The sequence below is a fragment of the Salmo salar genome, chromosome 13 (assembly GCF_965601325.2).
Source record: "Salmo salar chromosome 13, fSalSal1, whole genome shotgun sequence".
Classification (NCBI taxonomy): Eukaryota; Metazoa; Chordata; class Actinopteri; order Salmoniformes; family Salmonidae; genus Salmo; species Salmo salar.
Genome location: NC_138303.1, coordinates 93,121,118 through 93,147,549, shown reverse-complemented (window position 1 = coordinate 93,147,549; position 26,432 = coordinate 93,121,118). Strand labels below are relative to the sequence as shown.

The following is a 26,432-nucleotide window of genomic DNA, read 5'->3' as shown; positions in this document are numbered from 1 at the left end:
CGAGAGGAGAAGAGACACTTACATTGCAGCTGTGGTTGATGAAGCGGGCGAAGTTGCCACACTTGGTGGCGTCTATGATGGTGTCATGGTCCACACGGAACATGTAGCTGCTCCCGATGCCCTCGTCCTCGTAGCGCTTCTCCCTCATGTCAGCAATCACCTAGACACAGGATTGGATGGGTTTATACTCAGCCTGCTTAACACTCACCTGTATGGCATGATGTTTTGCAGCCGGCACAAAGTGCATGTTAGTGGTGTTGGATCATTTGTAGAATGCTTCCCATCTGTACATAACCTGTTCTACTCACCTGTCTGATGTTCTGCCCCACATACTCAATCACCATCTCATCAGCAGCAATTGGCTCCATAGCGAACAAGCCCCAGTCGTGGATGTGCGACTTACAGAACCGAATCTTCTTCTTACGGAACTGGGGAAGTGTTAAAAAGGACAAATTGAAGTGACACAGTATTGCATTGACACACGTACAGTGTAAAATAACAGTAGTTGTGTGTGGGCTGTGTTTGGCCTTTGGTACCTTCAGCTGGTTGAACTTGAGCAGGTCGCTGTCACAGCTGAAAGAGGACAGCAGGCGGCGCTGTTCAGACCTCCGCTCAGAGCCAGCTCTGGTGGAGACTAGGGGCTGTGCGGGAATACTCATGCCCTGCAGAGAGAGAGATGGAGGAAGGGAGAGAAAGTGATGAGCTTCTACTCCACAAGCTCCTACTTCACCTTTAGACAAAAACAGACCCATCAAGACACAAACAGATGAACAGAGACACCGTTGCTGATTTGAACTCAAGCCCACCAGCCCCCTCTCTGCTAAAACCCACCTGCATGTCTACAGGCCCCTCCTCCAGTAGGTGCTTGTTGCTGTTGAGGTATTTGATCTTGTCCTTCTTGTCAATCTTGTAGTAGCCCTCGCTACGGGCACAGCCAGTCATGTGATCCCTCATGCCATCGTCCCTCCTCTTCCTCTTCACCGCTGGGATGTTGGTAGGTACAGGAGGAGTCAAGGGATTAAAAAGGCTTTTGGAGAAGGTAAGACCTTGTGTTGGTAAAACCATGAGCAAGCATTTCTAATTTACTACTTTTTAAAATGCTTGATGACTGAACAAAACTAAAAGACCAGTAACAAAGGGACACTAAAGGAACAGCACTTAGTAATGCACTAGCAGTAACTGGCAGTAATATTAGTAATGGCCAGTAGTAAAGGATATGAGGGTGCTGGACCCACAACGTGTCGTTGAGCCAATCGTTGCCGTTGTCCTGCTGCAGCATCTTGTCGTAGGTGACCTGCAGGTGCCGGATGTCCTCCTCATCGATGCCGTCGTTCCAGATGTCGTACAGGATGGTCATCTCCTCAAACTCCGAGCGCGGAAAGTAGTGGGGCCACGGCGGTGTGGTCACGGGGGAGTGGCTGGCCAGCAGCAGCTCTTCCCACCCTCGCCGCACCTTACGGGCAGGCTTCTGCACCTGCTCCTCTTCTTCATAGGGGAGGAACCGGTCGTCAGGGGGCAAAACCGTATGCAGCTTTGTCTCCCCTTCCCTGAAGTCCAGGCCCACTGTGGAGGAGTCTAGCCCAGCGCGGCTGGGGATGTCAGGAAGAGCGGCTGCAGCAGCCATGTCTGCAGAGAACTCTCTGAGCTGGGCATCATGAGGCAACGATCGGGGCATGGGGCTGGGAGTCACCAAGAGCTCCATAAACTCAGTCTTAGGAGAGGTCAGTGCTGCAGCCTTTTTACTCTTGGGTCGCCCAGGCTTCCTCTTAGGTGGGGTTGTGTCAGGGGGCACAGGGAGGTCTAAGACTGGGACGGCAGGCAGGTCTTTTGGCACGCTGGTTAAGGCCTCTCCCTGGAGGGAGTAGGGGGGCAGGGTCTGGTTGGGCAGGGTGCTGAGTGGAGGCTCCTTGAACAGCGGGCTTTCTGAAGAGGCTTTCCAGTGGATGGGCAGGCCAACAACCAGGGCTGTGTTGTCTGGGAAGACAGGAGTGAAGGTCAGATCTCTGCCGGGGGTTCGGGGGATACCTGCACTCAGGACAGGAGACTGGGCAGGGTAGGAGAAGGGGCTGCTGGATATGCGGGGAGAGCTGATGCTGGCCAGGCTGCTGCCAGTCAGAGGAGCATCACTGTCAGGCGTGACGGGCACGTTCTCTGTGCTGTTCTGGGACTTATCCAGGCCCCTTGCTCGGACCATCAGGTCTCTGCCAGGGGTGCGGGGCACATCCTCGTCTGTGGACAGCCTGGCCCGAAATGGGAGTGGGAGTTCCGGCAGGGGGCCGGGAGGACGCAGCAGGAGGGAGTGGGCCTCCATGGCCGGGGTAGGTGGAAGGTGCATAGATGGGTCTACTAGGGATCTAGGGAGGGCTGTGTTGGGCTCCAGGGATGCAGGAGCCCCTCTACCTGGCGTACAGGGGAGATCCTCGCCCTCTGTGTGGGCCTTGGGTCGAGTGTCCTGGTCGCTGTCAGCCAGGGAGCCTGTTGGCGTGGGCGGCCGCAGGTTAGTAACATCGTCCTGGAGATCCATCTTAAATACAGGGATGGCGACTCCCAGGTCAATGTCTGGCTCCTCAGCTGAAAGACAACCAACATGTCAAGACAAACTGTCAGTTAAAAGCAATATGCAGTGCAACATCTGAAATGGAAACTGAAACATGAAGCTTTTGTGGTTAGGTAATAGGAGAGGGTTAAAACCTGGGACTCCTTTGGGTGAAGGGGGCCGGAGGTCCTCCAGGCTGGTCCGGCCAGGCTCCGCTGCCTCCTCCCCCTCACTGAGGGCTCTGTGGTTGGGCTTGAGCTTCAGCCCCTCCCTAGGCCTCTGATCCTCATCTAAACCAGCCAGCTCCGAGGGCTCGTCCTGTGGGGGAGGAACTAGGGGCGTGCTGGGGGCCTTGGGCTCCACCTCCACCTCCTGCTCAGATGAGGACGACGAAGAGGAGGACGACGAAGAGGTCTGAACACGGTCCTCGTCTTTATCTGGTAGACTCTCCACATCTACCGCCGCCTCCTCCTCCTCCTCTTCCTCCTCTGCCTCCTCCTCTGAACTGGATTCATATTCGGAGGAATCCCCACTCGCAGAGGAGTCAGAGTCGACTTTAGAGGATGCAGAACTGGCAAGTTCTGAAGGAGTGAGGAGGAGAAAGAAACACAGAGATAGGACAATTACAGAGGCAGCGTTTACACATAGAGAACTAAATAACTAACTACGGTCATTGACATCAGCGTGTATTTACCCTCATCCGACGACTCAGATGATTCACCGTCACTGGATGAGGCTGCCTCATCTTCGTCCTCATCCTCTTCACTCTCCTGAAAGATTAAATTCCAGAGGTTAAAAGCTCTTATAAAAAAAATGGTTCTACAGTATAATGCCTCAGGTTGCCTTCTCCAATGAGATGAAGCACCTGTTGAAGGTTGTAGTGGTCAACACTTCATCTCCCATTCTAGGCCGATTTTAGGTCATTTGACTGACAGCTCACCTTGGCCGACGACAACCTGTCAGAGACCTCCGTCTCGTCAGGCTCCTCCTCCCTGTCGGAGAGGGACTCCTCCTTTCCAGAGGTCTCTGCCTTCTCCTCTCCCTCACTGTCCAGCTCCAGCGGCCGGGCATGTCGTCTCCGAGAAGCTGCACTGTCCTCGTCCACCCTGGTCACATCTTCTGGGAGCTCTGCTATGTCCTCAAGCTCATCATCCACTGGCGTGGAGGGCCGCGCTCGCTTAGTATCCCCAGTGGAGGCAGCATCAGGAGGGTCCTTCCTCTTCACCTGTACACACACAAACACATTAATAATCTCTCCCACGGATTTGTGGCAAATGCACTTTGCCAAACATAAAATTATATAACTATTTTCCAAAGTAACAGAGACCTTTAGACATATTCTTAGTCAATCCTAAAAGTGTCTGGAGGTACCTTGAAGGAGGGTAGGCGGATGGCTCCTCGGAGGCCGATGCCCAGGCCCATACCCTCGTAGCCAAGGCCCTCACCCTTGTTCCAGTTCTCCAGTAGACTGGAGCCCATGGCCTCTTTGGGCTTGGGCTTCTCCTTCTCCTCCTCCTTTCCCTCGCCAGCCTTCACCGGGGTCAGGGACGCCTGGAGGATGAACAACAACATGGTACTCATATGAAAGCCTGTTAGCTATCTGGTTCAATAATGCAGGAGAATCCTTGGCTAGAATAGTCATGTCATTACAATTAAATGTCAGCCAGAGTTAGTGAAATAGCAAAGTAAAACTTCTGACAACATAGCCAGTTAACACAGCATTGTCCTTTGCACTCAAATATTTCAATTAACCAAACTCATTCAATTAACCAAACTCTAAATATATCGCTCCGATATGCCTACCTTGTTTTCACCAGTGTCCATCATTTCAACACATTCAAATAAATCTTCACTCATTATCTAGCTAGTGTGCATTCAACTTCAAGGTTAAATTCAAGGTTAGCTGAACTTTTCTTATTCAAAACATTCCAGGAGTTTTAAATGAGGCCTTCCTCCAAAACATTCTTTTGTATCCAAGCAACAATGGCCACATTCTACCATTAGCATAAAGTTTTAGGGAGATACAGTATATTTTAGGTAACCCAAAGTTTACAGGCCCATTGAGAGCATCCTGTCGGGCTGTATCACCGCCTGGTATGGCAAATGCACCGCCCGCAAACTTGCAATGGAGTGCTGTATCAGATGACCTGTCCTCCACAATCCCCCGACCTCAACCAAATTGAGATGTTTTGGGATAAGCCAGACCGCATAGTGAAGGAAAAGCAGCCAATATGTGCTCAGCATATGTGGAAACTCCTTCAAGACTGTTGGAAAAGCATTCCAGGTGAAGCTGGTTGAAAGAATGCCAAGAGTGTGCAAAGCTGTCATCAAGGCAAGGGTGGCTATTTGAAGAATATAAAATCTATATTGATTTGTTTAACACTTTTTTGGTTACTACATGATTCCATATGTTATTTCATTGTTTTGATATCTTCACTATTATTCTACAATGTAGAAAATAGTAAAAATAAAGAAAAACCCTTGAAAGAGTAGGTGTGTTCAAACTTTTGACTGGTACTGTGTGTATATTTATACTCCGGACTCCAACATTGCTCATCCTAATATTTATACATTTCTTAATTCCATTCTTGTGAGTATTGTTAGATATTACTGCACTGTTGGAGCTAGGAACGTAAGCATTTCGCTACATCGGTAATAACATCTGCTAAATATGTGCATGCAACGAAAAAAATGGATTAAATTTGTGCTTCATGAAATATTCCAGATAATCTCAGAATTGACAAACACGCTAACATGAGACTGAAGTGAGACTAGATAGGAGCTGGCTTTGAAGAATGACTCACCTTGGCTGAGTGTTCTTTCTTATCCCACCACTCGTCAAAGGCCCTAAAGGCCACCACCTCCACCATCTTACGGTTGAGGTCCCTCTTCATGATGGCCTTCAGCTCCTTGACGATGACCAGCAGCACCCCTTCCACGGTGGCCTTGTGAGGGTCTTCCTTAGCCTCGTAGCCCGGTGGAGGAACAGCAGGGTTGAACTTGGGCATGCTGGGGTGCGGCCAGGGTTGCTGCCTGTGGCCCCCTGCACTGGCAGCTGGGGTGCTACTCATTGACAAGGGTGGGTAGGGACCCCCAAACTGCATAGCTGCAGACCCAGCTGCAGCCGCCCCTCCTGCGGTCATGAAGTGTGGGTAGGGGTAGGGACCCCGGGTCTGGACCATGCGACTCAGCATTTGGGTCTGCATCTGGAAGGACATGTGAACGCTGCCCCACTGAGGCAGGCAGCTCATCAGCTCCATCTGCATCATAGGCACCATGCCATGGGGGTAGAGGTGAGGCAGCATGGGGTGTGGAACTGCAGGTGCCAGGTGTGGGCCTGGGACAGCAGAGAGGTGGTGTGGAAGACCGAAGCCCGCTTGAGGGGGTAGAGGGGGGAAGCCGGGGGGTGGGAGGGGCATGGACTGCATGGGGGACACAGCAGAGTTGACCACAATTCCCTTGACACAGTCGCCACCGTGCGTGGGTGTGCCTGGCATGTCGTCCTCGTCCGAAATCTCCATGTCTTCCCCAGAGGACTGATGGCTCTGTGTGGGAGAGAGAGGACAAGGTGTCAGGACATCTCTCTACACTACATGACCTGATAGTCATATAGGAAGCATCCACATAATGAGCAAAGTTTCTAGCTTCTCTACAAATCCCTATAATATCATAATAAATAGCAAACTCTGCCAGCCCCTTCTTTAAATTCCAAACACAGGCTGTCTAACACTAACCTTGATATTAGTGTCTAAAAAGGCACTACTAGAATTTAGCAGCATGTGGTTATTTCCTAATCTTTCAAATCATGAACAGTTAATTACATCGACCTACACCGGGTTTGGCCGATGTAGGCCGTCATTGTAAATAAGAATTTGTTCTTAATTGACTTGCTTAGTTAAATAAAATTTAAAAATAAAAAATAAATCATTATTATTATTTGAAGGATGAGCCAAGTCTAAATACATTCATCCCAAGTGTTAGCACAATTATAATCAAATATATACATGATTCTTGGCTACAAAAAACACAACTGTTGATATAATGTCCTTGAATAGCTGTGTGAAACTACCAAAAAAAACGATATCGCAGAGCAACCAGGTCATGGTCATAGATTCAGTAACAACTTAGCTTTCATTGACAAATCATATCTGGGTGGCAATGAAATCAGGATTCATAAAACAATCAAAACCACAAAGACTGAAAAAGCCTGGGGAGCGGCCTGTGTGTGCCAAACTGCCCATATTATTGAAATGTTTGCTTTGCGATAACATAAAATATACAGGGATGTGAGCCAATCCTGATTGTCAAGCTCAACAGAACCAGGAAGTGGTGAGTTGAGTGTTGAATGGAGCTAACAGCCACCCTGGTAACTCGTCCCATGAGTGTTAGAAAGAGGAAGTGAAAGTGTTTTCTATTCCCCAACAGAAGAATGAGTCAGGTTTCCCAGTCACAGCCCTGGGTGTGGGCCTCCTATTACCAGGGCACAGGCTAGTTACAAACAGTGAGTAGTAGCAAACATGAGGAAAATAACCATTTACACATCAACAGAAGAGTTACTTCCAAAAGTATTTTTTTATATCAAATACTATCAAATATTATTTGAAACGACAGAGGTAGCCTATTACACCCTAAAATTGTACTGCCACTTACTTTGCCTGTCAAATTGATCTGGGATCAGGTTAAAACTTTTGCTTGATGTTTCTCTGATGCATGTCCCCAGTTTGGAGTTTTGGATGAAATTTGTTATCGTGCCAGGTAGAGAATTAAATAGCAACTACGAGCTTTGAATGTTTTGCAAAATGATTAATACATGGCTTGCAAACACAAAGACATTCAAACAGAAAGACCATGGAAACAGATTTCAAAGTACATGACGAGTGTATAAAGTGTATATCTTTATGAGGCAATTAGTTCTGATGGCAGTGGGAAAACACTAATGTTCTGTGTCACTCACGGTATATTGTTGATAACTTCACCAAGTTTGGAACAGACCCATAAAAACCGTCACTGTTTGCTGTGAAACCAGAATAAACCATTTCCTCTTGTAGTATACAGACAGAAGAATGAAACAAAAAGGGAAAGTGCAGGCTTACTATCAGACACTGAAGCCTGTTTACTTCCGGTGCCCCCTCTGTAGCTGCCAAACAGATCCAGCTGCAAGCAGACATCTCCACAGCAATACTACTAATGTGGCCAAAAGCGTGTCATGTATGGAATGGAGTATCTGTTCCCCGTTTCCATCTTCCACTTTTTAAACATAGCATCTACCCAAAGTAAGGATGATACTGTTGGTTCTTACCTCCATTTTGTCTGTGGGTGTGTGGTTTCCGAGGCGACCATCCTTCAAGTCACTGGCGTTCTTCCCATGGAGATGGTCTGGAGAGCTGACTCCCTTGAGGAGCGAGCCTGTTACAAGGATGGGCTCCTCATCATCGGAGTCAGGCAGGGGCGTGGGGCTGACGTCCTCCAGGCCCGTGCTAGACGGTCGAGAGGTGTGGGTGCCCCCATAAGGAGGGATGGGGGACAGCTGAGAGGAAGAGGAGGAGATGGGGCTGCAGACCATACGCACATCAGGGTCTGATGAGTCGCCTCCAGGAAGGAAGGGAAGCTTTGTCCTTTTCTCCTTCAGGAGCATCTCAATACGGGAGTCCAGGCTATTTCGCTCTGACTCCAGGGTGGGGGTGCCAGGGGAGGGGGGGCCGTGCTTTGGTGTCAGGGCAGGGGGGGTGCTGGGGTGGGCCTTGGGTTCTGGTGGGGGTTCTGGAATGGGTGGAGTAGCTGGCTTGTTCTTGACTGGCTTGAAGTCAGTGGCAGGGGCCATGGAGGGCTTCCGGTACTCTGCCTCCCGCTGGACAGGCTGGTGGAACGGAGATTCTGAGGGGGGGAACGCAGGGTGCATTGGGGCCTGCTGGTAGGGGGAAAAGGCAGACTTAAAACTGGCACTGGTAGGGGGAGGTGGTGTGTGGGCAAAGGATGAGGCAGAGGGAGGGGGTTCAGGTGGGGCAGGTTGGTGCTGCTTGAAGGCAGACTGTTCAGAGTTCCCTCGGTAGGAGGAGGATCCTGATCCCCCAGTTCCATGGACATAACGCCTCTCCGGTCTCCGGTTATAGGCATCCTGGAACTTGCTCTCGTGTCTGCGAGACTTGTAGCCTCCAGAGCCTTCGGCCCAGCTAGACTGGTAGGCTGGGGTGGCCTGCCTGCTGGAATAGTTGGAGTCCTGAGAGAAGGGTGTACTGGTCTGGCGCGGGGTGAGCGGGGTGCCCTGGGACTGCGGAGTGTCTTGCCTTAGGCTAGAGTAGGCCGTATCCTGGGACAGAGGGGTGGTGTTGGAGGCGGTGCTGCTGGGGGTCACTATGCCTCCCACTGCAGCAGACGAGCTGCTTTCAGAGAGCCGGCGCAGGGACTCACAGGCCTGGGGAGGGACACACCAAACTCTGCTTAGGAAACACACTCACAGAAGGCACTTCATACAGTCAACTGCTGAACCCTATATAACATCCATCAGCATGGCTACATTGCCCATTTAATGTCACAATCAAGTTCAGGTTTTAAAAGGAAAATAATGCAACTTCATGCATCTTGAGCACACAGCAACTGTTATGATTTAACTTAATTAACAGGCCAATAATTATATCTAAAGATGTAGGGTCAGATTTTAGTTTTTGCGACAGTTCCCAATATGCATTAATTCAAACCGCTGAAGACAGCCGAGCACTGCTTGCAGGAGAAGCTGTGCAGTAAGGCTATGGCTCAAAGGCAGGCTTACAACAGCTCTGCCCCTTTCCTCTGCAGGCAGGCAGAGGTTCTAGACAACATTCCTTCCTGGGCCCCATTTTACCACCTGCTGCACTAATAAACTGGATTAGAGATAAGGGTGTCAGCTTATATTGGCTGGGGGTCACAGAGACTCACTGGAGTACAGCGCAGTAACAATGATTCAGGAATGGGGCAACATTTATCACCAACCAAACCTATGAAGCTGGAAAAACTACTGACTTAACTATGTCTTCATCTGAAATACCTTTCTGATGACATACAATAAACTCATACTGGCTGGTCTGCAGTTGAGTATGGGACACTTTTTACTTTCAATAATGCAAAGCTCCTTAAAGCTGAGAGAACCAGGCTTATGCGCAGAACTTTACAATCTGTTCAAGGGACTAGGCCAGGGCCTTGACTATCAGTTGGCACTGCAGAGAGACTAGTTATGCAAACATAAAAAGGTAAATCAAATAGAATGTTCAGACATATTAAACACGCTTAACTTTCCTGTGAGCCTGTTTTGGAACACTTGCAAATTGTCTCAAATACAACATAACATAGTGCTGCTAAACATCCAACATAAAAGTGGTGGTCTTACGAGAAGAGCCTCTGCCAGGCTACGAGGGGACACTTGTCTGGCCTCCTCTCCTCCCACCGGAAGTGTCCGAGGGGTGAAGGTGCCATTCAACAGTAGCTGGAAGTACCTAAGGCGATTCTCACCTGGATGGATAAGGTTAAGATATGGTTCAATAAGTGAAATATATATATTTTTCTCAGTAGCCTTAGCAACTAGACTCATAGTAAATGCAAATCCAGGGCACTAAAATTAGTATGATATGGTTGTGTGAAATTCGTGGATGTCCATCATCCATTTCGTATGATACTGTATGTTAAGAACATAGAGAATGATAGAGGTCTCTAGTGGCCGAAAGGCAGTTTTTGCATGGGCAGCGCAATGGAGGGCTTCCACCATTTGAATGTAGTCAATTGGGTGGGACTCTCAACTTCATTGGCTGATCCCTCTTGGTGACCATGTTGGACTCATGTCCAACCGGGTCATCAGGCAGGATCAGCCAATTGTGAAGAAGAAAATGTATTACTTCAAAATGGAGATTGCCTCAATGGCACTGCCCATGCTGTCACAGAAGCAATAATGAATTATAATTCATATGATGTTACAAATTACAATTTGTATGATGTTACAAATGCAATTCGTACAAAATGTTACAAATTCCAACTTGTTGTGGCTAACGTTAGCTAGGTGGCTAAGTAGGTGCAAAGTAATAAGTAGTTGCAAAGTTGCTAATTAGCTAAAATACTAATGTTGTCGGTGATGAGGTTCAAAGATGCAACATTTGGGTTGCTAGACCTTCGCATTTTACACCCAACCAACCACCCTCCTTTCATTTTGTCTTATGTAACCATACCAAAAGTAACATATTATACTAATTTGAGTGTCCTGGATTTTCATTTACTGTGTTATGTCTAGTCTATGAGACCAGGCTGACCTTAGAGGTATGTAAGAAGAACATCATTCACAGCAATAAATAAATATAAAATAAAATAAAACTTGAAAACAGAATTTGAGGAGTTTCTGCATGTGGAGTTTTCCACAAGGCAAATGTTCTAGTGACATTTAATTTAAGTTGTACATTTAAAATCTGCATATGGTAAATCAATGTAAATGATATGTGCGTACTATTGCAGGCAGGTGAAATTATAATGATAAATCGGTACTCAGTAGGCCTTAGATTTTCTGCTTAATCTCCAGCCTCTCATTATATAGGCTACCAGTTTATATTAAATGCGGCACTGAGCACTTTCCCTATGACCCTCTGCTGATGTAAGAGGTACCTCTGTCTATTCAAGAGATTAAGAGAATAGTGGTACTTCCAAGATAATTAGGAACTCATGAGGTCAGTGATCTTCTGGTCGGAAAGTCAGAGCTCTCGAAAGATGACCATTCAAAACGATTTTTCCCAGGTCGAGTTAGTTCCCCCCCAGTGTTCCCAGTTGTCTTGAACGCACTGATGTTGGAAATTTCCGAGTTCCCAATTATTTTGAACACGCAAAAAAACTTACAGCGTCATCAGCGTCATCATTAAACAATATTTTACTTGTTGACATTGGCTGCATTTTAACATGTTAATATTTACCATGTTAATATATTTGTCTGTAGCCATTAACATCAGTAATGAAGGACTTTCGTCTATTTCCCAGGCTAAATGGAATATCGTGTATCATATTTAGAATTTACTCGCTGAAATCAAGAAAAAATATATTTCGGCTATAAAGTTGCTTTAGAATTAGTTAAAAAAAATCCTATGTAATTTAAGCATAATTGCATTATAGGCGTTTATTACAGGCGTCCATGTGCACATAAATAATTAAACAGCTATAACTAATTCAATGATGACTGTCATAATTGGATATAAATCAAATAAACCAAACGAAACTGCGTTTTATCTTTATTCAAGTCGGAAAATACCGTTCTGCTGTTTGCACATGCTATTGATGCTCGTGGGCTCGTTGGTAAATCGCACTTACATTCAGATGCAAGTGCTCTGGTTACCAAGCAACCACCGTAAACGTAGGCTATACACGTGACTAAATGTTGTCCTCCAAAAATGAAATTAGTGACGTCTTATAAATAAAATATCAAGTTTTCACGTATGCATAAATGTTGTTTCTACAACTGAGAATGAATTGCACATTATTTATACATACTCACATACATATATACATACAAGATTTATTACCTTTAGGATCCAGCTCCAGGTGGATGATGTTGCCCATAACTGACGTGTTGTGAAGGGTCTGGACAGCATCCTTGGCTGCTTTTACAGTTCCAAAAACAACTTTGGCTATTCCCAAATGCTTTTTGTTCTTCGGATTGTATAGAATTTCCACCTCTTCTATGTCCCCAAATTTCTTGCACATGTCAGTCAAAAAACCTTCTCTAATGTTATCGTTCAGCCTCGCAAACGTCACCTCCTTGGGAGGCACGCGGCCGATGTAACATTCATCAATCTAGAGAAAGAAAATAGTTACATTAAATGATAAATGTTACATTTATTTAGACTACAGCACATTTATCCAGTAGCCGTTGAAACCTAAATTCCAGGCTGCAATGCCCGATTAAATATCATATTTTTGGACATCTGCAGTTTACATTTCGAGAAACCAAATAACCACGATAGAATAGTCTTGACATACAACATCCAAAATGTGTTCATGCTGTAAGGGATAATAGCTTAGCATGTGTTGCCTTTCTGGAGAACTACATCCTAAATAAAAAGCATGACACTTCCATCAACAACGTCGAGGGGGTGTGTCAGGCTACTTAAAACTTCGGAACCTTAGAAAAGGCTATAGCCCCAAAACATAAAAAGCATGGAACATTTTGTTAAGATCTGAGAGGGGGTGTGACTGATTACCCTACCTTAAACTTCGGAACTGGGAGATCCGTCTCCTTGTACTTCGTCCATAGACGACCGATTCTCGGGTCTCGGACGATATCCACTGGTGGCATCCCAGGGTTCTGTAGAACGATAAAATGTAACTATTCCAGAAGTTCTGACAAGCAGGAAGAATATGACGCGCCGACTGCCGATATATCAAGACGGGGTTTACACCAGACACCACTACATTCATGAAAAAGGTTAGAGTTTATTGGAATTGTTTGGATAAACCTTTGACTGCGTTTAACGACGGGATAGTGACACTTCTGATGCACTGTGTCATGTGCAGAAAGTAACGTATCAATCGTTGAGGCAAACACTGCAACAATGTAGCTAAGTGTTTCTCTTTTCGAATACGGATGTAACACTTACTGGCATGTTAAAAGTCGTTCCATCATAGCGATACAATTTGTGCGATCCCTTTTTCAACGCTGGGTCAATAATCAACTTGTAACTTCTACAATGGTGACTTCGTTTCTCCCCCGAACTGCAAACGGGATGGTGGTTGTCCATGCCGTTTGCCAAACCTGTGTAGAAATGTCAAGAAGATGAGAGCAACACAGACTTGCGCACAAACACTCGTTAGGTTACATTGTAGCGATAGCTTTGCAAATACTATGAGGAGGAAAACGGGGATTACAAGCGTATCCCAGTTACAGAAACAGACATTACAGAGGAAGGGGAAAAAAAGAGCAAGCTTACTTGAACTCTGCTTTCTGCCATGGTCTTCGTTTAGTCTGTTTCTTTCCCCTGGCTTGGACATGTTTTGTCCGATCGAACTTTATTTTAATAATCAAACGGCGAGATAATTTGTCTTACTGATTACATTACATGATTCAAAGAATACTGCCTCCCTTTTTGCGAGCCAACACATATTGTGCCTCCAGTCTGGGGTTTCTGTCTCTCCCACAATAGTATTGAGCTTCGCTACCCCTCATACCATTCGCACTTTCGATTTGAGGTTCTTTACATATGCGTACATTTTGTAATATTATTGGACCATTTTAAACACACAACACACTAATAAATTAAGATATGTATTGCATTTAAATGTAAATAGTATAAGTTGTTGTATAGTGGCTTTTTAGCTCGCACATTGGGTATGAAATAAGTGTTGAATCTACCGCCTACTTTTACTCAAAGAGCAAACACAAGATGGACATAGGTTGATGCAAGTTCTGTCTAAGCACAGATCTAGGGTCATTATTCCGTTTTAATTCCTGATTGAAAACGTTAGCCTTAGGAAATTAAACCTGACCCTAGAGCTGTGCTTATGGGCAATTCTCAGGAAATATGTTGGGTCTGTTTACAATATATTACACAAATAAAACATACATTAAATACATTTTGAGACTATAGACTAGGCCTACATTATAACCTATACACACATTGTCTGTAATACCCGTATAATAGTCAAAGGCCAAATATGGGTACATTTTAAAGTAACTGTTTATTTTAACCGACATGTTTTGCATTATTAATCTGTTTCATTGTCTTTTTGATATTTTGTGTTATGTTGGCGGAGGAGATGTGCCATCCATTGCTTGATATTTTTGCAGTGCTTGGGCAATTGGCTGGTTAACGTTAGCAGTTCCACCGGCCAATCAGAGCGAAGCACCATTTTAGCTTCTGCTATTAGAGGCACGGCTGAGGAATCTTTCAACAGAGAGCAGAAAGAGGGGGCTGGGCGCGCTCTCAGCAGCCATTTTCCTGAAATGGGACTCAATGGCCAATATGGGTTTCCTTTGTTTCAAAAGGGATCTTATACTTTATTTCCTCATCTCTTTCTGGACTATGATAAATAACAATGATTCCCCATTGACAGGATGGAGAAGAAGGAAGATAAAATACTGGATGTTATCCCTTTGACATTTTTAACCTTTTTCCTTCTCTGCTTGGAATCCATCTTTGTCCTAACTAGGTCATGGCACACCCATATAAAATGATTTTGGATTCTAAAGTAAAAAGAAAAAAGTATAGTGAATAAACAGCTTGTAGTTTGAAGTTGTTATGAAGAGAAGCACAGTAAATGTATAATGAAATTGTGTAATGGGATTTTGTTGACATTGCACTGTAAATGGCCATGTATGATTTATAGCATGTGTAAGTTAAATTGTGTTACCTTTTGTATATGTAGGAAATGTGAACTTATTGTTATTAAAGTATCACAATTCTGTTATTTTTATTGACTTGATCATTTTGGAGTCATGGTGTTAGTAGAATTGCCAACTCTCTAAAATACATTAATTTGCATACTGTTTTAACTATATCCATCAGAGGCTAAATATATTTGCTCATCTAATGTCAGCACATAAAGCAGGCCAGAGAGCAAATGGCCTTTAGCAAAACTGCTGAATCATTTATAACTGGAAATTGGCTGTTGGTACTCAACTAACCCCCTTTACTTGTTCTACATTAAAGAGGGGTTGCTTCTCATCTTTCACATGGTACACCATCTAGTTACACAACAGAGACGTTTAATACCATGAAGGTCAGTAAGTGTTCTTCTTTCAAATGATGGCTCCTGCACTAAATGTGTCAAATTATGCATGTTTTGTAATAGCTCATAGTAAGCAGTAGGCTATACATTCGGGCAATAGACAGAACAAATGCAAGGGTATAATGTGCCTGATGTTGCTTCATGGGCATATTTAAATTTCTGTAGAATTCCAGACACAATCCTACACTTATTGGTATCTTCAAAGGTTCACTACATAGACATTGAATCCAACTGGAAGCAGATGAAAAATGAAACTCTAATGAAAATATTTACCTTAACATTGTGAGGAAATACATTTATCAGGCCTAAATGCAGGGGGAAATTGAACATTCTTATTCCCATCTTCGGATCCTCTTATAGTGGTTTAAAGGATGAGTGGGGATGCAACTCCTAAAAAGGAAGAAAACAATTAGCCCAAAACTATATCTATTGAAGGCTTTTGACTTAGTCTTGACTGCTATTTGACCAACGAATAACAAATGCTGAAAATCTTCAAGCAGCATCAGTAAGTGCAGTATGCAAACCAACTCCCCTCTCTCTTCCTGATGACAGTATTGCAGTCAAATCCCTCACCCTCGAATTTGAAGATATCAAAAATAAACCTAAACGACATAACCTACTGCCATGGAAATCTTGTCATTTTAAAGGTAATGGATTTTGATCTGTCTCAATGTATTAGTTCTAAACAACAGTAATGTTACATTTGACTGTTTTAGGACAGGTTCACCAAAGAGGGATTTGCCTAAATTGATCTCATTAACAACTATTATATTGTAACATTAAATTGTGAAATGTTGTTGGAATTAGATGCTAATAATAAACTTACAGTTAATTAAAACATGTAATCCAAGAGAAAGATGTCTTATTGGGAACAAATGCTTTTAGGGGTAAAATTTATCTGGTAGACATCTCATTGCTCCCCCTTGTCCAAAAACGACCTTTCATATGTACTTTCGTTTAATGGCTTCTGTCTGCTGTTGTTCTCAATTTCAAAATGGCTTCTTCACAGACAAAGGAGATCACTGTGTGTTGGTTAAATTGCTTCGCCATTGCTGGGCGAGGTAGTCATTCGCAAGAAAGAGCTGCAGTTTCCCACACAGGGGTCTCTGTTTGCACACTGGAAATGTATCAATGGTGCGCAAGAAATATGACTTCAACTGGTGTGTTTGTAAAAGTGTAGACTACAGCAAAATTGAAACGACAGAGCGAAGAAACATGGCACAATCAGTCCAGTCGTCTAGTTGCAGGGCTACAGTTGATAGACTTTAAACGGGTTTGGCAAACATCAGTAATCTGAGGGTCTGGCCATGGCCAGTTGCCAAATGTATGAGAGAACTGCACCCACACAGCCATATAAGGTCAGAAGAAACGATTTCGAACAGTGCTGTATTTCTTTCAGGATACTCAAAGGGGATTTCAGACTTCTTCGCACTCTGTCTCCCCTTCAAGATCATGATTCGATGTTGTATTTCGAGGTGTTGATCAGCTACACACGAAGATTTTAGGAGATGTCATACAAGCAAGATGTAATCCATCCTATAGGTAAAGGAGAAAAATAGGAACAAACCTGTCTGTGTGTACACTGTATGTATGTTTTCCTGAGTATTAAAGTGTCTCGAGTTGAACTCTTCTGGTTGCAGTGAATATGCCATGGATTATGTTGATCAACCTTAATCGCATGAGCCACACAGAGGCTAAACAACCTCATTTATGTTTCAGAAACAGAGAAATAGTCTACATGTCGGAAATGTTTTAGTCAACTGTAGAGGAGCTTGTATTTCCAGGCAGGGCTCAATTCCTATTGCACAATCGCTGCGTAAATGGCTAAGGGTAAAAGGAGTGTCGAACCATAAGGTCACGAGGCTCCATGCAACGCCGTAAACCATGCATCCAACAAACTGTTGTTTACACCCTCTGAAAACAAAATAGACGCGTTGGGCAAGCCAGATACCAGCAATCGATGGGCCTTTCTTGTAGAGAATAGAACAAGCAGGCCATTCCATCCGCTCCCTCAGTGCTCAAATTATTGAAGACCATGTTTTTGCTATTGTTGAAGCAGCTAGAGCGGAAGTAATGTAAAAATAAAAAAGTGTTACCCAAATGTCTTATTCTATGACCGACAGAGCACTGTTAAATCCGACTGAATCATAGTATAAAGGCTTGTTGTATGGCAAAGCCGACCAGCTGTTATTACGCAAGCAGAGAAGGAACACATTAAAGCACACCCAGAAAAAAGGGAATGGGCCTCTTGTGCAGAAGACCGACTGCTCGCAGCACAGTAGGGTATATTTATTTGCCTATACTCTCGGACCATTGTATGTCAAGCTGTTATATTTAGGCAAGCTATTTAGACCTTAAAAAAGTTAATAGTTCAAATGATTTGTGTTTTCAATGGCAGCATAACTAAATGAGTTTTATAATTCTTTGGTTTTCAGTTAGTCGATACTGCTGTTTTCGATAGGGTTTTTGTCAGGATGTATTTGTCAAAACAGAAAAATGAGAGGTTCTGCACGTTTGAAAGCGTATTGAAAATCCAATTTTGAGTACTTAATTTAGAATAATGAATTCAAACCTTATTCAACCAACAATTAAAGCCTGTAACCTATAGACAAAAAAAAATGTACCTACAAATAAATCGACCCGGCGTAATTTAGATAATCTCCCATTTTTTAAAGCACTGTTGTTACACAATCAATGTTACACAATCTATTGGCCAACAAACATTTAAATCTGCAATAATTTAAACACGTCTTTTTATAATCGCATGCTTTTTGTCCTTTCTAATCTGGTTTTCAGTTCCATAGAAATATAAAAGATTATATGGAGGGTTTTTCATTTATCAAAATAGTAGGAGTCAGGTTGATTTATGTTGGATGCACGACGGCATTTTAGCTCATGAATTGTGATTAAGTATGTTACAGGAAAATAAAGATCAAATTTTAAGATTTACATTTTGTTGCATAAACAATTGATTTCCATCTCCAACACTATCCAAATCACAATGATGCATGGAATTAATGTTGTGATCGTTCTGTGGAGGCTGTCAACATGTCCACTGTTACAGCGTGACCAATCACACACAGTCCAAAATGGACAGGAGAGAGAGGCCATAGTGGCCTATTGGGATTTTAAACATTATTTTACTCCAATTTATTTTGAATATTGAAGGTTTATTGACGCGATAACAGGAAAGCCAAAGCTATTATTCATATAGGCTAACATTCCACTTCACATAAATCCCATTCGTTGTTCCATGATTCGTTGATCTGTTATTTAGATTAGAAAAATATGATGATATAAATGTACATATATAGACCTATTGTGTGTATTTTGCTTTTATATTCTCTGGGTCTGTATTTATTTTTCCATGAACTGTATATGCTATCTAAACTAAATATATGTTTTATTGGGTTTTTCTCTCTGTATTGCTTTTGACACACATTTTCATGTCGGGAAGCCTACATGACAGACCTACTTGAAATATTCCTTTTGATGGCATTCTTGTAGGTGACAATGAAGTAATAGTTTGATTGTTACATACAATTATACATTTGTTTTAAACATTTACATAAAAAACAACCCAATGGTAGGCTATTTCTCTTATTAAATGTGAATCAAAATATAATTTTTATCCTGCTACCATTTTAAAGAAATTGTGTTTCAAATGTACTTGCTCCTTCGAAATGTTCATTGACATATAATTTTGAACAGCAAATAAATATAAATTAATCAGATGTCTGTTATGTTTTCTTTTGAGTTTTTGACATTGATTGTTTTGATATCTGGGACAATTAAGAAGACTCAGAGATTATGATTTTAAAATACATTGTAGCTTTACTTTAAGAAAAATATGATGCCAATTTACTATTGGTTTAGTGGTCACATTTTCAGTATAATTTGAAGGGGCTCAGTGGAACCACAGTCTGTGTAGCAGTCTGTTTAGCTATCATTTTCTCCTTGCCACTCCTGTCATGCTAAACTTTGGCATGTAACATGGAATACAATTCATGGAATGTCAGCAAAACTGACTGGTACCCAGACTAGAACCACACAGGGTGATATACTGAATGAATCAACACAAAGAAGAGCCTTTTCTTCCATGGTGGTAAATTACTAAAAAATATTATATATAAACGCAACATGTAAAATGTTGGTTTCATGAGCTAAAATAAAATATCCCAGAAATGTTCCATGCGCACAAAAAGCAGATTTCTCTCAAATTTTGTGCAGAAATTAGTTCACATCGCTATTAGTGAGCATTTCCCCTTTGCCAAGATAATCCATCCACCTGACAGGTGTGGCATATAAAGAACCTTATTAAACAGCATGATCATTACACAGGTGTACCTTGTGCTGGGGATAAAAGGCCACACTAAAATGTGCAGTTTTGTCACACAACACAATGCCACAGATGTCTCAAGTTTTGAGGGAGTGTGCAATTGGCGTGCTGACTGCAGGAATGTCCACCAGAGCTGTTGCCAGAGAACTTAGTGTTCACTTTTCTACCATAAGCCACTTCAGTCGTTTTAGAGAATTTGGAGTACATCCAACTGGCCTCACAACTGCAGACCACGTGTAAACTCGCCAGCCCAGGACCTCCACATCTGGCTTGTTCACCTGCGGGATCGTCTGAGACCAGCCACCCGGACAGCTGATGAAACTGTGGGTTTGCACAGCCAAAGAATTTCTGCACAAACTGTCAGAAACCATCTCAGGGAAGGTCATCTGCTTATTGTCCTCACCAGGGTCTTGGCCGGACTGCAGTTTGGCGTCATAAGCAACTTCAGTGGGCAAATGCTCACCTTTGATGGCCACTGGCACGCTGGAGAAGTGTGCTCTTCACGGATTGTGAACAGAGTGCCCCATGGTAGCGGTGGGGTTATGGTACGGGCAGGCATAAACTACGGCCAACGAACAGAATTGCATTTTATTGATGTCAATTTGAATGCACAGAGATACCGTGACGAGATCATGAGACCCATTGTTGTGCCATTCATCCGCCGCCATCACCTCATGTTTCAGCATGATCATGCATGGCCCAATGTCACAAGGACCAACAGATGCATATCTGCATACCCAGTCATGTGAAATCCATAGATTAGGGTCTAATTCAATTATTTTTGACTGATTTCCTTATATGAACTGTAACTCAGTAAAATCTTTGAAATTGTTGCATGTTGCGTTTTATATTTTTGTTCGGTATAAAATAAGAGCGCTCTTAAGGTACAGGCACAGGTTACTAGGTCAAGTCAAATGTTACTAGGCCTGTGTGTGATCCTAACCCCAGCTAACCCAGAGTCCACTCAGTTATAGCTCTCTATATCACAGAGCACAAATACTTCATATACCACTGATCATTATTGGCTCCCGAGTGGCACAGCGGTCTAAGGCACTGCATCTCAGTGCTAGAGGTGTCACTACAGGCCCTGGTTCGTTCCCGGGCTATATCACAACCAGCCGTGATCGGGAATCGCATAGGGCAGCGCACAATTGGCCCAGCGCTGTCCGGGTTAGGGGAGGGTTTGGCCGGGGTAGTCCGTCATTGTAAAATAAGAATTTGTTCTAAACTGACTTTCCTAGTTTAAATAAAGGTTAAAAAAAATACATTGGTTTCTGCTCTTAGAGGGAAGGGGAGGGAGCAGAGCGAACTACTCAGAACTCTTCTACAGCACACTCAACACACCTTTCTAAATAGAGGAAGTGCCTCAGTGTGAGCCTCAGCCCCACCCAGTGATGTGACGGGACAGGCCAGATGACTACAGAGCAGTAGAGAAAGCGAGCAGCTGTAGACTGACTCTATTGCGTGACTGAGCTTTTACCACAGAGACGCTTCCAGTGAACAAATTGATTAGGAAGAGAAGGGTGTTCAGGGTCACTAGGAAATAACTGAAGTTGGAAAGGACAATTAAGTGGTGAACAGAGCAGAGTGAGACACCTGTTCAAGATGAGACTGAGCTTGGTTTGTTCCTCTTGTTGACACTCATTCTTCCCACTTAGCCAGGTTCTCTTTATAAATTCACTGGGTAGAACTGACATGTGTTCAGACTCAGTTGGGAGGGACTGACTTTATCCTGACTTCTGTCTATCTGCGACCTGTTGGACTCTAGATATGACACAGAATGGTACTGTGACTAGCAATGGCAACGCTAAGAAGGGAGAAGAACTAAAAATTGTTATTGTGGGTGATGGGGGATGTGGGAAAACATCCCTTCTAATGGTGTATGCCAAAGGAGACTTTCCAGAGGTAAGGACAACATGGCATCTAGTGGCTTCTCTTGAGATGTTTGCATATTAGAGTAAGGATGTAAGTGTGTTCATGAACATAATTGTTTTAGATTAATGTAATCACCCTTTACATTTTTTATTTATTTATGCAGTCATTATTAATTTGTGCCCCTTTGAGGGTGACATCACCAAGCCATGCTCAAGAGTTTTGTTCCTGTCAGGAAAGTAGCCTCATGATTATCTCCACTCTATCATGAAATGAATGTAAAAGTATATTGTTTATATCACTAATCTTACTAACTTATTTCTTAATACAAATAAAACAAGTTATTTTATTGCCATCTCCATTATTGGTCAGCAGATTTATGCTTAGTTCATTATTCAAGTTAAGACTCTAATACCAACACTGTCAGTGCCAGCATAAACAACCTTTTCAATAAACAGTTTAGACTATGCAAATATATTTCTTTTTCACTGCATTAACTCTCCCCAAAAAAGTCATGGTAAGTTAGCACAAATCAGTAACACTATTCTAAATATAGGCTTCCTTCTCCAAAGATAATGATTTGTAACATAATTAAGGAATTCTCCTAGGCAGAGCATTACATGTATTCAAGATCTATGGCACTGTATCCAGTTTTGGTTGAATTACATTGTCTCAATTATGTGCATTTACAGTATCCCGTGGATGAAATGCAAAATGATTGAAATACTGAATTTCTTTCTCCCTTTGTCATTTCTGTTTAACAGAAGTATGCTCCGTCTGTGTTTGAGAAATATGTCACCACAGTCACGTATGGAGGGAAAGAGATTCGGCTCAACCTCTATGACACAGCTGGTAAGGTCCCCTATGCAACATAATCATTATTAAGTATCTATAGATGAAGAAGAGGGTTCTGTTCCTGCACAATGGGCAGGTATGTAGGGTGTGGATCGTTGTTCTGTGGGTGTGGAGTCATCTTGCCTGTAATGCTGGAGCAGATATATTCTGATAGCATATCTTTGATCAGCTAGGTGGAACATAAAGCTAGATAGAAGGATAGAATTGTGTCAGGTAAGTGCAATCCAAGCATTGGGTTCAGAACAGAGATTCTGAAATGCTTTCAATTATTGACTAATATAGCCATCAGTTAAAAATATTGTGACTTATTTATCCTCTTGTTTTCTGGAGAATAAACAGTATAAACAAACATGGGACTAGTTTGCTGGAGGATGAGAACTGAAAATGTGTCTTATGACTTTCTCTATGACTGGAAACCTTTTGTCCAAGCAATGTGTTTCATTGAAATGTCATAATGGAGTATTGTAGATTTACTGTCTGACTGTAGTAGATTACATTGTTTTTGTAAACGATGAGTATGACACGACATCTCACTGAGTGTTACACCTTGCCCTCTCACAGCACTTATGCAATGACACGCAGCAGTGTTGCAGAAAGCTGCTGTGACAGAGGATGTGGTGGAGGCTCATCTATAGAAATAATGTTTGTAACTGTATTTGCATCTGAGTGGTTCTTTGATACTTTAAACTAGACATTGTCAGTGAAACCTCAGATTATCAACTCAAATGGCTAGATATTGAATTGAAAATCTCAATAGCTTCTAAATAATAACTTTATTCTGTTGAATTGTTTACTATTTGATTAAGAGCATGTCAAACTTCATTTTCTAGTTTTTCAGCTCGTTGTTATGGATATCACAAATAGAGTACCACAGTATGAGTCATATTACCCATAAAACCTAGCTGTCAAAAAAGGAAATGGTTCCAATCGTTTTCCAACATAAATTTTCCTATAGGGGATTTTAGAAACACTTTTAGAAACACCTTCTTTAACCTGTCTCCTCCCCTTCATATACACTGATTGAAGTGGATTTAGCAGGTGACTTCAGTAAGGGATAACAAAACGCAGCCATTCCCCTATGGGAAAAATGAATGGTAGAAAAATTCTTGGAACCATTTCCCTGTTTTGACCGGCAGGTTTTCTGGGTATTTTGACATCTCCACTATGTGGCTCTATACCAGCATACACTGAGTGCACAAAACATTAGGAACACCTGACTTTCCATTACATATACTGACAAGGTGAAAGCTGTGATCCCTTACTGATATCACCTGTTAAATCCACTTCAATCAGTGTAAATGAAGAGGAAGAGACAGGTCAAAGAAGGACTTTTAAGTCTTGAGACAATTGAGACATGTCTTGTGTATGTGTACCATTCAGAGGGTGAATGGGCAAGACAAAAGATTTAAGTCTCTTTGAACGGGGAATGGTAGTAGATGACAGGCGCACCGGTTTGAGTGTGTCAAGAACTGCAACACTGCTGGGTTTTTCACACTCAACAGTTTCCCGTGTGTATCAAGAATGGTCCACCACCCAAAGGACATCCAGCCAACTTGACACAACTGTGAGAAGCATTGGAGTCAACATGGGCCAGCATCCCTGTAGAAGGCTTTCAACACCTTGTAGAGTCCATGCCTCAACAAATGGAGGCTGCTCTGAGGACAAAAGGGGGTGTAACACAATATTAGGAAGGTGTTCCTAATGTTATGTACACTGTGTATTTTATGGTTTTATCAAGACTTGTGGAATACTTGGCTTCCAGAGAAGTTAGTTTCAGAAATGACTTTATACTTGTTCTCTATCAATACTGGATATTGCAAACCACTCCCCTCTAGAAATGTAAGTTACACGTATTGACTAATAACAGTGGCAGAATGATCTACTTACTATGTTGGGGCTGATTTTGGTGTTTCCAAGGACAACCTATCACGTGTCCTAGTACAATGTCTCCACTGTGAGTCACCGACTTATCTTAGCCTAACTGCCGCAACAGCCACTTAATTTGACAGGAAAAGGAAGTTGAAGCCAGGATGTGGTTTTATAACTGGTTATAACATGGTTTCAGTATCAACTCATTCCATTACTAGAGGTTGTTGGGGGGGGGGGGTAATATTGTCTCTATTTTCCTAATGTAAGTTCACCAAACACTTTACATTGAGTGTATTTGTGTGTCCATTTTTTCAGGCCAAGATGATTACGATCGTTTGAGGCCACTCTCCTACCAGAATGCCAACCTGGTGTTAGTTTGTTATGATGTGACCAACCCCACCAGTTTTGAAAATGTCTTAATCAAGGTAAGCTCATTGATCATGATTCATCTACGATATTACATTATCCAGTGACAGCCAATGACATTCATATTCTGCCCAACAACAGCCAACGCTAAGTAAGCAGCTAACCACAGTGAATTTAAGGGCCTGCATGTTTTGCTAGGATCCCGGTACAGCGCATAATAGATCTAGTGAGTATTGTCTGTACAAATAAACAAGCACAACCTTAGTCTCCACAGAGAGGTGGGAAAGGTATTGCGAGTTCACCGCTTATCAGTGGTTAGACGTCATGTCTAGGCAGGAATTTGATGAATGATTGTTGGAGATTGACTTTGATGTGACTGTGTACATTCTTTTGACTTTGCTCGCTACTTGTGACTCAACCAGAGCACATGAACTTTGACCCCAGTGGCTTGGCCTGAAAAACAAACGGCACTGTGCTAGAAGCCTCCCTCAATGAGCAGGGAAATGTCAATACAGAGCCATGAATGCATACCATGTGATAAAGTCAAGGGGAATGCAGTCAGAGTGAGACTTTGTAGGCACAAAACATTACACCAAGGGAGGGGGTAAACACGCCTACTTGTAGAAACGATACCTGGGTGGATGTAGAGCCAAACCAAACAACCTGTCAATGTAGTATTTTTGTAGGCTATTTTATAAGTATCTGTTTCCTCTGTTGGGTCATTGATGAAACTTATTGCTAATTGTTTATGGGTCCAATCAATGAAAATATGAAAACAGTGCACACACACAGTATGCAAACACCATGATCCCAAGTGTAATCCCAATGTGACAGTTTGAGCTCCTTCCTACCTTGACCTCTTACCTCTACATTCACTATTGTGTTCTGCTGTCTCACGCAGTGGTACCCGGAAGTGAACCACTTCTGTCGCGATATTCCTGTCATTCTGATTGGCTGTAAGACTGACCTGAGGAAGGATAAGGAGCGTACCAGGAGACTCAAAGCCATGGATCAGGCTCCCATCACTTACACACAGGTGAGGATCAACCTGTCCTCCTGATGACAGGGTTTAGGTTTATACACATAAGTTGAGGTGTGGTGCTTTTACTTTAACCATTTCATTTCAATTATGGATAATGACCTTCAAATGCTTGATCCTAGAAAACCTTCTCTGATTTGCCCTGTTTACCAGTCTCCAATTCTGGTCCAGTACTCCGTCATCCAGTGAATGCTCATTGTTTGGTTCCACAGGGTGAGGAGACCAGGCAGCATATGAGTGCTGAGCTTTATCTAGAGTGTTCAGCCAAATACCGGGAGAACGTAGAGGACATTTTCAGAGATGCCACCAAAAAAGCCCTGGCATCAAGCCGTAGAGCAAGACACCGTACGAAGAAGAGCCATTGTGTCATCCTGTGACCTCGTTTTAGTGAAAGAACAGAGGCTTGAAGTCCATTGACACAACGGGACACTCTGTCCTCAGGTCTTACATGCCAAAGCTACACAATCTGCTGCTTGTCTATTATAAACAACTGCTTGCCACATCCTGGGTCATCCTAATTCAATTTCAAGAAGAGCCTGTTCCATCCCCAACCAATTCATGCCTTTTGGATCTGGACAATGATATTGAACACTGAACTAATATCTGCTAAGATCTGCTAGGATAGAGATGGTATTCCTGTTAGTTCTATGGGCGCCAGGTCTATTCTGGGATTCTAGAGTGGTTTTGTTAATGACTAGCTACGTTAGACCAGGGTGTAAATTGGCATATAAAAGCAGATTGAGATTGTGCTTCATATACTTTTTTTCAAATATCCTTTTATCAACTACTGAATTTCTATTTGTACTTTTATAAAGAACTTATGCCTATTGCTA

General features: G+C 43.0%; 2 protein-coding genes across 6 annotated transcripts in view; one reads left to right on the top strand and one right to left on the bottom strand.

Annotated features, from left to right (window-relative positions):
* LOC106568221 (histone-lysine N-methyltransferase SETD1B-A) overlaps positions 1-17,035 on the bottom strand; it is a 20,174-nt gene extending 3,139 nt beyond the window's left edge. Inside the window, exons 1-17 of one of the 3 annotated variants that reach the window (XM_082960459.1) lie at positions 16,827-17,035; positions 15,533-15,649; positions 13,132-13,286; positions 12,741-12,839; positions 12,058-12,328; positions 9,897-10,018; positions 7,836-8,948; positions 5,341-6,081; positions 3,908-4,087; positions 3,477-3,761; positions 3,231-3,306; positions 2,692-3,117; positions 1,220-2,571; positions 832-999; positions 537-662; positions 309-428; positions 23-160 (exon numbers count right to left, since the gene is read on the bottom strand). In XM_082960459.1, coding sequence (XP_082816585.1) covers positions 23-160; positions 309-428; positions 537-662; positions 832-999; positions 1,220-2,571; positions 2,692-3,117; positions 3,231-3,306; positions 3,477-3,761; positions 3,908-4,087; positions 5,341-6,081; positions 7,836-8,948; positions 9,897-10,018; positions 12,058-12,328; positions 12,741-12,839; positions 13,132-13,272 — 5,358 coding nt within the window. In that variant the 5' untranslated portion in view covers positions 13,273-13,286; positions 15,533-15,649; positions 16,827-17,035. The other 2 variants (XM_082960458.1, XM_082960457.1) reach the window with 2 other exon arrangements.
* On the top strand, positions 15,762-26,432 carry LOC106568222 (rho-related GTP-binding protein RhoF). 3 transcript variants are annotated; one of them, XM_014138372.3, is made up of 5 exons: positions 15,762-15,906; positions 22,235-22,322; positions 24,510-24,619; positions 25,462-25,596; positions 25,812-26,432. In XM_014138372.3, the coding sequence occupies exons 1-5, from the start codon at positions 15,805-15,807 to the stop codon at positions 25,974-25,976; spliced, it is 600 nt and encodes a 199-aa protein (XP_013993847.1). In that variant the 5' UTR covers positions 15,762-15,804; the 3' UTR covers positions 25,977-26,432. The 3 variants fall into 3 exon arrangements, with proteins under 3 accessions (XP_013993847.1, XP_013993848.1, XP_013993846.1); XM_014138373.3 differs by lacking the exon at positions 15,762-15,906 and adding an exon at positions 17,351-17,537; XM_014138371.3 differs by lacking the exon at positions 15,762-15,906 and adding an exon at positions 20,983-21,503.

What these genes read in the sequence shown, in the direction of transcription:
- LOC106568222 (XM_014138371.3), top strand. Translation starts at nt 21,369, where the DNA reads ATGACACAGAATGGTACTGTGACTAGCAATGGCAACGCTAAGAAGGGA. An exon ending in CAACCTCTATGACACAGCTG is followed by an intron (nt 22,323 to 24,509) that starts GTAAGGTCCCCT and finishes CCATTTTTTCAG; the next exon opens with GCCAAGATGATTACGATCGT. An exon ending in CTCCCATCACTTACACACAG is followed by an intron (nt 25,597 to 25,811) that starts GTGAGGATCAAC and finishes TTGGTTCCACAG; the next exon opens with GGTGAGGAGACCAGGCAGCA.